Source organism: Anneissia japonica, unplaced genomic scaffold (genome assembly GCF_011630105.1).
Source record: "Anneissia japonica isolate Jap-2015-1 unplaced genomic scaffold, ASM1163010v1 scaffold165_len1371125_cov188, whole genome shotgun sequence".
Classification (NCBI taxonomy): domain Eukaryota; kingdom Metazoa; phylum Echinodermata; class Crinoidea; order Comatulida; family Comatulidae; genus Anneissia; species Anneissia japonica.
This window is the reverse complement of record NW_022697648.1, coordinates 555,542-567,659: the sequence shown is the minus strand read 5'-3', so window position 1 is coordinate 567,659 and position 12,118 is coordinate 555,542. Positions and strand designations below refer to the sequence as shown.

Here is a 12,118-nt window from a genome sequence, read left to right as displayed (position 1 = left end):
TTTTTGATGTTCTGATATAATTGTCTGTTGTAATTTTTGCAATTCAAATTTTTACTTCGTTTTAATGTCTTTTTTGAAATCTTTTAAATCTAAATGGCTCTAAACTAGATGCCATTATCATTTGAGCATCTGGGAGTCATGATCTTGCAAACCACTGCTTGTTAGTGGTCTTATTGCAAGAAAACGATGCAATGGTGATGGTTCCTCTATAGTTTTATGAGTTTCGTGGTGTCAGTTTTTGTTTTGTGAAGCATCAGCGCAGAGACCAAGTTGGCACTACAAATCCCCATCAATTATTACCATTTAGCAGGTACCTGTAGGCTCAAAAGATGTGTATAAGAGACAGTATATATATACAGTATATATATATACAGTATATATATATATATATATATAATAACTTTCAGGTCACATTTTCTATGTTTGAAGTACTAGTATATAATATCTATTTCATATACATAATATAAGACTATACACAAATACTGTACTGGACATAATACAAAGTGACTTTCTGGTACTGTACATATAATTTCTTTAATTCAATCATAGGAGCTCCTCCTCCCTTCTTCACAGTATTATAAATGGACGATTTCTTTTTGTTTGTCTTCTGCTTAAAATGATTCCATATTTCTATTCTGTTGTGTAAGTAGATATTAGAGTTATAGTGTCAAGACACTTGCTTTTTAGTCTTTGTTTACCAGTGTTTCAATCAAGAACCACTGCCATACTGTTTATTCCATTCTAAGTAGATCTTAAGATCTTGTTGGGAGACACTTGGTCTAACAGTCTTTAGAGCCGCTTGGAAATCTTCAAAGAGTATTGGACGAACCTGTAATACAACAAAACTCCATTAGTACAACAAGAGATTGACAGTGAATTGTAAAGAATGTACAACCGTTTTATATCACTAACACACCATCCAAAGAAGAACTCTAATAATTGCAGAAGAAAAACAGTATAACACATATTAGATACTGTTGTCTTTACCTGGTCTGCAGAGACTTGTTGAATATCTTTGATACACCTTACAGGTCCTAGAGCAGCCTCCCGACACAAGTTGGCAACATCAGCACCAGAATAACCTCAAGAAATTAAAAATAAAACATGACCAACTTATCCTATTTAATTTTATTCATTAAAAATATATATATTTTTTCAATTTTGCTTAATTATGTGTTCATTTCTCGTCAGTAAGAACCCTACGGAAATACAGTTTAACTTGCCTACGTCGACTCTGCTTAACTCAAATAATTTCTAAGTCAATGTTATTTTTCTTACCAAATTGTTGTGTTTTCACTTAAAGTCGAACAATTTTTCAATGCCATTTTGGATTCGACTTAGGCAAGTTCAGCTGTAATTGTCTTTTGGGTTACCCCTATTATGTTCTTTTGTGATATGATCAGTTTATGTTTATTTGTTTTCATGTATTTCATAGAACATATTGAATAAATAAAATCAAACAATATTTTAACTACTGTATATGTACAGTGGGTGAAACCTCTGGTCCCATTAGGTTAGATAATTAAATCATATAAACAATAACTTATTTGATTTTAAAAGAGCTTTAATTAAATGATTTAATTGGATTTTTAATTAAAGATAGCGCATATAACAAAGCTAAGACAAATTAGACAAAAAATTCAAGATTACAGATTACAATATGTGAATGTGAACAGATGGAGGAAAATGCGACCAAGAAAGATGGGATAGATAGCATTTAGCAAAATGAAAAAAACGGGGCAGTAGTAGATTGCATTAGATTAAGATGGAGGACAATATCAGTGGCAGATCCAGGAATTTGAAATAGTGAGGGCCAGGAGGGACTTCACAGACGTGGTGTCTAGATCACTTCAGCTCCAACCATGGTAAAAAAATTATAATCATGGCACCCTTAGATGGCAAAAAAATAGCAATCTCAGACTTAAATTTAAATATACATGTACCGGTAATTATGATTTTTTTCTCCATTTTCTTTTTATTTTTAAAATTTTACTGGTGGCTCAGGTGAGCTGGGCCCTCCTCCTTGAATCTGCCACTGAATATCGGTAAGACATGACCTCCACCAAAAAACAATAATCTATAAAATTACCTTCTGTTTTACGCTGTATATCATTCAGTTCCTCCTCATTTAGAACATACGCTTGTTTACTCAATAGGTTTACAACAATTTGTTTTCTTGCAGGAGCATCTGGTAGAGGAATATATAGCCTTTTAACTAGACGTCTTCTAGCAGCTTCATCTATCTCATGAGGGCGGTTTGTAGCACCAACCACCAACAGTCTGTCTTCAGAATTTGTTGTAGCACCATCCTAAGCATAATATATATAATTTTACTTATTGAATGATTGAATGATTCATTCTTCTCTAATTTATCTGGTACTAATAATGAGGCATCTGATTCCACAATGTCATCTGAATCACCTTCTCGAAATCGAAATATTATTTCCACTTTGACATTCAATGCAAGAAGTATATGCAATAAGTCTAAACAGTTATTGTCTCATCTTGCTTTTCATGACCCTGATGTATTTATCATAACTGAAACATGGCTAAATAATGAGCATCTGACATGTCAACTTGGAATACCAGATGATTATCAGATTATTCGCAATGACAGGAATACAGAGACCGGCAAGAAGACAGGCGGGGGAGTTCATCTGAACATTAATTCTGCAGCACCCTATGAGGTCGTATGTTTCTCAATTACCGGAATTCGTAGCAAGCTTCTTTTCGTTGCTTGTTACTGCCCCTTCTAGCATGCCTATATCTTATTGGAACAGTTTCAGTGATGACTTTTTGTTTTCTCTCGAACCTATGTTATGCATGTTTGATGGTGTATTCATCGTTGGCGATTTCAATTTAAATTGGAAGGAGCCAACTGGTATACCTTCATCCTTTATAAGTGCTATGTTGTGATGTGTTGTCTATTATATTTTATCATACATTTTAACGATGTTTTTTTTTTTTTTATACTGGATGGGAGTGGTTCTCAAACAATTGTTATAGTAATTAAGTTTACTTTAGAGACCAGGCCCTCCCATCAAGATTATTCTATTGTGTAATAAAAGAATAAGAATAAGCATAAGAATAAAAAAAATTATTAAATATAATAATCATTATAAATTTTATCAATAAATGTTGATATTAATTGTTTACCAATTGAACTAGAAACTCCGTTTTTATTCTCCTCGACGATTCATGCTCATCTGCTGACCTCTGCGACAATAACGAATCAATCTCATCAATGAAGATTACAGCCGGCTGATGGCATCTAGATACAGCAAATAGCGCCCTCACCATTTTTTCACCCTCACCTATCCATTTTGATGTCAAGGAGGATGCACTAATACTAAAGAATGTTGCCCCTGATTGGTTAGCAATACATTTGCCTGAAATGCACAAAAAAATATTCACAACATTATTCAAGTATGAAAGATATTATTTACTGTATTGGTTTTTTGTAGAAAACATTGAAAATAGTAAATTATTATTCATTAATATTGAATTATTATTCCAATAGAGCAGTCAATCCATAGAGTGCATACAGCTGCCCTGTGTGAATACGGAACAATACGCAGCGGTGAATACATACGCTCCTTCTGCCGCAGGGGCGGATTTAGGTGGGGGGGGGCCGGTAAAAAAAGAAAAAAAAAAAAAAAAAAGAAAAGAAAAGAAAAAAATAATAGCCCACAACGCCTCAAATGTTATTTTCCGGCGTCTAGAACACAAAAATTTCACGGGGGCATGCCCCGGACCCCCTAGGACATTGTTGTCTCGATCGGCCCCCACTTTCGGCCCCCCCTTTTGGACATCTCTGGATCCGCCCATGAGCGGAGGTAATAAAAAGTAAATAACATTTAGGAAAGGGTTGTCAGCCAGCCATACAAGTATCTGAGGATTCATCAAATTTATGTATTCTTTCATCTCCTATCTAAAAACATTATTATTTTTTATATAAAGGCAGGTTAAAATAAATTCATATCAAATTTTAATCTGAATCAAACATTAATAAAACAGTTTTTGTCAATTTATTTAAAAAATACTTTGGAAAACTGCTAAAACAATGGAAACATCTATTACTCCAACCTATGAGTGTCTTGCCTGTACCAGGTGGACCAAACAACAGCAATCCTTTTGGAGGTCCTCTCAAACCATGGAAAATATCCCTGAAAAAAACACCCAAAAAACAAGGGAACGTGAATTACTGATATCCTTACAGGAACATATTCAGTTGAACTGGCATTTTAGTCATTGTGTGCACTCAACCACAGGGATCCTTGGATTCCTGGTTCAAATCCTTGCTGCTCTCCTTGTAAGAGGGCTCAAATGCAAGACTGCCTAGGCTATGAAATCTTAAACATGTTTTTAAAAAAACAAAACCAAGGCATACAAAGTGTAGTACTTACGGTCTGAGCATAGGCCACACAACTATTTCTTTAATAGTTGCTTTAGCAAATTCTAGTCCAGCTATATCATCCCAATGAATTGGTGGGCCATGATCCATAACCTGAGGAGCAACAAGAAATTGGTAACAGACTTGTGTTAACATGTTATAATAAGTGGAAGTGATGGAAGGAAATATGCTGACATTGAAAGGGTTCAAATTTCCACACAGAACCAACAGCAATTGCTGTAGAAAGGGCCTTCCACTGCTGTTGTAAATCGCAGGCTCGACAGCTAGCTTTTTGCTGTCAAGTCTCCTGGCCTAACAATTTCATTTATAGAATAGGCATATTCTTAAAAAATTTACGAAGCTTGTTGTTGTAGAAGAATAAATTGCTGTAGTAAAGCCATAGCCCACAGCAACTATTTGCTGATGGACTATTTTGAGGAAATTCAAACCCTGCATTGATCTATCATCTTATAACACAGACTATGTGGCTGACTTGGTAATGGATATATTAAAACATTACTTCTGGGGAGTGGGATAGAGAGCAATAATACTGACTAACATTAAGCACATATTAGGTACTTTTAATGTTTTTTTGAAAGAAAAAAAAACAAAACAAAACAACACAACATATTATGGACTTTAGTAAATTTAGTACTGTACTAAAGTGGGTGGAGGCTGGGAAAGGGGAGGGGGAGGAGGTAGAATTGATCCTAACATCAGGGGCGGATCCAGAGATGTCCAAAAAGGGGGACTTCTCATATATGTTATAAACTCACATTTTATCTCAGTTTCATGATACGATGATACGATGATAAGTAAATAATAAAGAAATCTGGATTATGAGAATAAAATAAAGTAAAAATTATTTTCATTATCGTATTTGTAACGGGTTAGCTCCTGTCTCTTATACACATCTAGATGTGTATAAGAGACAGGGCTAAATCCGCCCCTGAACATGTACGAATTATGATTGATAAAATGAAAATACATGATTTATTTCCTAAGGAATAATAAGTGTCAATTAATTGATTGGGGGGGGGGGATGTAATAAAGGCGTATTTCTAAAAAATATGGATGTAATCTATAAAATGTACATGTGTTTCATATATACAGGGTTGTAGCTGTAAAAAAAACTAAAGGTAGTTATAGAAATTTTAAGGGTGGGTGGGAGTTAACATTAGTAAACTCAAATAATAAAAGTGGATTTTAAGGATGGAAAAGTGGGTTAATAAGGGTGGGTGGAAGGCCATGACATTAGCTTTAGATTGGGTGGAAAACATTAAGGCTTGGTGTCCCCGCCTACCATAACTACATCCCTGTATATAATTTATTTAAAAGTGAAATTAAAAACAAAATACAATTTGGAACCTATAATTACCTCATTCATTACAAGTTCAATCATTTTGGGATCTATATTCTTTAAACGCTCATCAATAGGCTCATCGTCATGAGTACCGGCAGAACCACTTGTTAATTGGCTGGTACCCCTAAAAAAGAGACAATTCTTATGGTACAGTAGCAGTATTTCCACTTGATTAAGCAATTTGTTTGTTAGTTTTATATTGGAATTCACTATTGTTATAAGATATATTGCAATAAAAATGTCACGACATTAGCCTCTTTCACTCTCTCTCTCATATATATATATATATATATATATATATATATATATATATATATTTATTTCATTGTTGCTTTTAATGAAACCACAACTACATACAAACACTAATATTTATCTTTAATTACATTCTCTCCTGATTGGTGTCTTCCTTATTCATAATTGGTGGAACAAATTTACTATGCAATCCACGTCTGAAATAAATACAAAAAATATTAAATCATCATCCCAAATTTCTTTTCCTTAGATTACAGTAATATTCACTTTCTTTTTCTTACTTCTCATATATGTTATAAACTCACATTTTATCTCAGTTTCATGATACGATGATACGATGATAAGTAAATAATAAAGAAATCTGGATTATGAGAATAAAATAAAGTAAAAATTATTTTCATTATCGTATTTGTAACGGGTTAGCTCCAGACAAGTTCATGTTCAAACTTCTAGAAGTAATCTTAACCAATCCATGTACAGTACTTTATGTTATGTTATTACTTCATTTCATTGACTGATTGAATAAATGTTGATTGAATGAAGTACATCAGTACATCCTATATCATTCTTACAAAAAAGATCCTAAAAACAAACGTGATAATAATCTTTTTTAGTTTTATAGCACCTTTGGCAATAAACAATGTCTCAAGGTAGAATACATTAAAAAAATAAACTAAAGAAGTGAAGGACCTATACTACTAAACAAACCAATGAAACGTGCTCACAAATTACAATTTTTCATCAACCTGCCATATATTTTTTAATTACTTTCTTAATTCTGGTTACACCGATGCAAAGAATTGCCCAGGGTACTGATATGTGTCATCATCAAACAAAAATGTTTGTGCCTCCAACCGTTAAGAAATGCAACTAAATGTTATGTGTACACTACAATATAGCTAAACAGTTGACTAGAGAATTTAAAAAAAAGTTGTATTTTAAATGACTCCAGGAGCTATCTATGCATTGGTCAATTTATGATATTGGCATTTTCCAATTTACAGTAAATATACAGCAACACTGAGTGACAAGGGAAATTATTAGCATAAATTTTTCTGACCTGTTAGTTCCAAGCACTTTTCGACTGGCTCCATATGAAGCTGTTGATCCTACACTACTGTTGCCTCTTCCTCCACTGTTTTTCTTCTGATTGTTAATGGACTGAAAAAAACAAAACAGGTCTTCTTTGTGTAATACTGTAATGCAAATTACTTTGTGGCATTTAGACATGGGAAAAATATATAAATACTGTACCAAAAAGGACTTACTATTATATCATCATCATTAATATAATTATAATTATTATCAACATCATTATTATTATAATTACTATTAATATTATATTTCCTTACCAACTGGTCCCTTGCTGTAACAAAGTTGTTAACTTGCTTAGCTTGAGGTGCATCATCATATTCAAAGCCTCCAGTATTTGGTTTTCTGCTGCCATGAGCATTTTGATGACTATACATATCTAAACAATTATTGAAAAAGAAAAGAGTTTTTGAAAACATGATAACTGCCAGTTTTAGTAATATTTATAGTACAAAAATACAATTATTAAATAAAATTATTATTATTATCATAATGATGATTAAGATTTTGATAATGATGATGATGACGGCAGTAAGTATTTCGAAAGAATATCATTACCATGTATTTTTCGCTTGTTACCAGACTGCTGTTGTGGCATCTCACTACCAAAAAGCCTATTTCCAAATTGGTTATGTCGTCCTAAATCTGAAACAGGATTCTTAGACCCTGAATCATAGAACCTTTTATTAGGATTGTTAGGCCCTGAACATGAATCATAGAATGTTCTATTCGGATTATTTTGGCTGACACTAGACCTGCCATTTCCACCAGTCATTGAATTGAAAGTGGACTGTTCCATTTCTTTCAGTCCAGGTTTAAGATGATTTCCAAAGACTGATAATGCAGGGTTGAACATTGAGTTGTTGCTAGAGTTAGTATAAGTACTAAATGTTTTTGTCCTGTTATATCCATCTCGTGGTTGATTGCTACTAGTTGGAAGGCCTGGATCATGTTGCATTGATGATGATCTAACATTTTCTGGATTATAACTCTTCTGGACATTTAGAGGTCTAGCACATTCTGGTTTGTTAGTGACAATGATATTGGATCCCTCTTTTGCAGTTGCCTTGAAGTCCTTCAAAAAAGAAACTTGAAATTAAACAAGGAGCTTGTCATATAAATAAATTAATAAATAATAATAAAGTACGTTGGGTTATTCATGGCACAAAAAAAAACCTCGAATAGAAGACCAATGGGCTAAGCCTCGAATAGAAGCCCAATAGGCCTAATCATAAGAAGAAGCCCATCTTGAATTAAATACCCTCTCTTTAGTTTGCAAAAGTAGCCTTGAGATAGTACAGTACATACACTGTACATGAATTTCAAAGAAACAGAAAAATTTGAAAACGCGCTTGATTTATACAGATGTAGTTTTATAGTAATAATTTCAAAAATTTACAGCATTGATTTTGAAAAGAAGCCCCCCTCTTTACTTTGCAAAGGTAGCCTCATAAAGAAGCCCATCAAAAGTTTGCAAAAAAAAAAAAGCCCAGGGCTTCTATTTGAGGTTTTACGGTATTTTAGCACACAGGGAGAGTGTCTTGATAGAATAGAGCTGGTGGTTCAGTATACAGTAGTTATAACTATTTTTAATGTAATTCACTATGCTGCTAAAAATTAATGTATAAAACTTGATGGAATATTTGTGGTTTATATGTTATAACTTTGCATTTGAAAGTCTTGTGTTTCCAAACTAAAACAAACACAAATCTTGAACTACAAATGAATTAGAATTTACTTAAATTCAATAAAATTTTTACCGCAAATTAAATAATAAACAAGAAAGATTGACAATGGACTATAGTGGAATAAACAGCATTTGCTTACCTCTGCTTCTCTTAGGATCTGCTGAATGCATTCATGTTGGAGTAAACTTTCAGATGTAAGAGAACTTGTCCATTCTTGACTTTCTGGAGAAACAAATCATATAAAATATAATCAGTAATGAAAAATTATTGATAATTTTTTTATTAAAAAAAATTATTAATAATTCAATTGGATTAAATTCAATTAAATTTCAGTGTAAGATGAAATGAACAAACATATTTTATTACTATATATGGTATATTGACCAAGTAAAGATACAAATTATTCCCAACAACCATATCCAGCCTCAGGTAGAGTGAGAAGATCTACTGAAATAAATGTTATGGAGCGTTCAATTTGAGGGAATGGTAGGACTATGAATCAACATCACATGTAGATACTCTACGTAGTATGTGAAGGCATTGAATTCTCATTCTCTGAGGTCTGAGACACCTTTGGATTAAATTTTAAAACGGTAGATTTTTCAAGTCTTAAGGTCACATTGTTGTAATACAATAATAAAAAAACTTCCTACTGTAGTATGCATAGGCTCACCATTCCTATGATTAGAACAGAGGCTTAGTGCGCCCTCTGCATAGTTATTCAGCTCAGTTTGTGAATCAACTAAACTTGAGAGCAGACCTCCATATTTTTTTGTCAGCAGCACTGCACCATTACTTGAAATACTAGAACAACAAAAAGTAAATTATTATTATTATTATTATTATTAGCCATTATTTGCAAGAATATTTGGCTACCAGTGACTAGCACAGCTAGTATGAAATTTAGGGCTTCAAGTCGCACACAACAAACCTAGTCTAACTAAAAGACCAAAGACCAATAAAATGCAAATCAAGGACTAACTGAGACAGAAAGTTACCCCCCACCATACCATTTCACAGATTGATCAAAGGCCAATTGGCTATTTACTTCACAGGTGTCATAATGGTGAGACTGTCCAAGCTAACCTAAGAATTTAGAGTGTATACTAGAATAGGATTTGGAAAGAAAAACAATAAGGTATATGAGCAATTATAATGAATAAATGCATACAAAGAACCTTTGGCATTAAGTGGCAAGACAGGCTTAGAAATACTTAACTCTGGCCCTTATAAAAAAAAAAGCCAATTTTATTTTAAAATTATTACCACAAACACTGAAGCTGCCACCACTGACAATATTAAGATAAGCTCTGCAGTGGAATGGAACACTATCAGAAGCACAAAGATGAACATGCCTCTGCCACATCTGGAGGAAAGACTAAGATGTATAAACAAGAAACATAGAAGATGTTGAACGATTGTCAAGAGTGATGTCAAGAAGTAGAGTGAGGTGTTACGGAAGTATTCCTTTTAAGCAGTTTTAACGGTATATGTAATTCTGCAATAAAAATGATATTCAAAAAGCGAAAAGTTTTAATTACTTTTTTGGAAATAAAAAAAATGAAAATGAGATTTTGTTCTTTTATTTTAAGGAAAATGTTTAAAATACTTCTGTTTTCTTTACAAATTTTCATAAATTACTGTACTTAATTTGCTACATGGCCCTCATGCTTGCAACTTCTAGTCTTAATCAAATCAGAGTCTCCCAGATCCTACAATTTCAATTTTTCTTTTATACTTATTTGTGATATGATTTCTGATTTGAGAAGAAAATCGATAAACAAAACATTTTAATGACAATGTTAAACACAATTATAAAGAGCCACACTACCTTCCAGCTGCATGTGAAACATTAACCTGGGACAAGATACCTCTCAGGGCATTTGCTTTTTGAGCACAAGTTACATCACTTGATTTGAAATCGAAGTAACATCTTTGCCATTTATTTAAAGCAAATGCTTCTGTGTTTGATAAATTCATGCTTGAAAGGCCTAAAAAAGTGTAAAAAGGTGTTGTTATCATTCATTATCAACTGGTATTTCTTTATTCAAAAAAATATACAAATATATAAAATTCACAAAAATATCAGCACTGAGTGTGATGGATCTGTTTCTCGAGCTGAATTGCATTTCATTACATTCGAAATGGATTGTCAGTTAAGATTACGCTGATCAACATATAAATGTAAAAAATAGGTGTCCATACATTATAATATACATTATACAGTCTATATATATACATGAAGAAATACCAATAACGGAAACATCATCATAGGAGGGTTACATCCAACAATGGATGGCCATATCCTAAAAGTAAAGTAAAAGTATATATATATATATATATATATATATATATAGAACTGGAGGTCGCTGGAACAGAATGTTATTGTTTATCCCCTATTGCTAGTTTGTAAAGCTTTTTTAATCATACGTGTCATTGCTGAGGAAGAGCACAGACGTGCTCGAAATATTCGAAATAAAAAATTATCTTATGTCTATTATGTCAATGTATACGACTCTACTTTGTGCATTCATACTCATTTTATATATATATATATATATATATACTTTCTATTTTCTTAATAAATTTTGAGGCAAATCTATTACCATCTCTACGAGTTTTATTTTATTATATATATATATATATATATATATATATATATATACACAAATTTATATATATTTATAGCATTACCGCAAGACTGTTTAGAGCTGGCAATTAGTAGCTAGGCCTAGGCCTAACTAACAGAGCATGCCTTAATTCACTAGGCTCTGGCCTAGCCTAGTCCAATCCCTCCAGAGTGGTGGTGGTAGGCCTAGGCCCGACCGATGATAACAATTGTCTCTTATAATAATCGGACCAGCCTAGCTTAGTAATTCTACTACTACTAGGGAATCACAAATATCCATAGGCCTACCGAAGATATGCTTTAGTTAAGCCACACGAAAGTAGTTAGCTTACGAAAGAGCCAAAATACATCTTCATCATTCGCTTGAATCGGAACAACTCCCGCGCTAAACATTTCGCCCTCTATTGGTTGTCATCATAAAACTTTTCTAAAGTTTTGTTGTACAGAGTACAGTACGATTGTCAGTAGTGCCCTCGCGATATCAATCATAATGGTGTTAACGTTAATTTAGACTTTAAACAAAAAGAATTGTCATTGGGTCTACGGTAGGTAATTAAAAGAAATATTCAAAATTTGGATATTCAATTCCTGTACATAGGCCTACTGCTCACGAACGATTCAATTGTGATTTCTTGTTTGTTTTTGCATTGGTGAGAGAAAGAACATTAGGCCTATGAAAGATAAAAGCTACGAAAAGTTGG

At 32.9% G+C, this 12,118-nt stretch overlaps 1 protein-coding gene across 2 annotated transcripts; it reads right to left on the bottom strand.

Annotated features, from left to right (window-relative positions):
• Positions 1–515: 515 nt before the first annotated feature.
• On the bottom strand, positions 516–11,813 carry LOC117102279 (fidgetin-like protein 1). 2 transcript variants are annotated; one of them, XM_033242513.1, is made up of 15 exons: positions 11,706–11,813; positions 10,620–10,779; positions 9,462–9,592; positions 8,928–9,010; positions 7,659–8,175; positions 7,361–7,479; positions 7,069–7,169; positions 6,140–6,205; positions 5,772–5,880; positions 4,407–4,507; positions 4,087–4,166; positions 3,157–3,389; positions 2,090–2,309; positions 988–1,082; positions 516–829 (listed from the first exon to the last, which is right to left on the bottom strand). In XM_033242513.1, exons 2-15 carry the CDS (start codon positions 10,766–10,768, stop codon positions 710–712), a joined length of 2,124 nt encoding a protein of 707 aa, XP_033098404.1. In that variant the 5' UTR covers positions 10,769–10,779; positions 11,706–11,813; the 3' UTR covers positions 516–709. The 2 variants fall into 2 exon arrangements, with proteins under 2 accessions (XP_033098404.1, XP_033098403.1); XM_033242512.1 differs by having other exon boundaries at positions 10,620–10,780; positions 11,748–11,810.
• Positions 11,814–12,118: the final 305 nt, after the last annotated feature.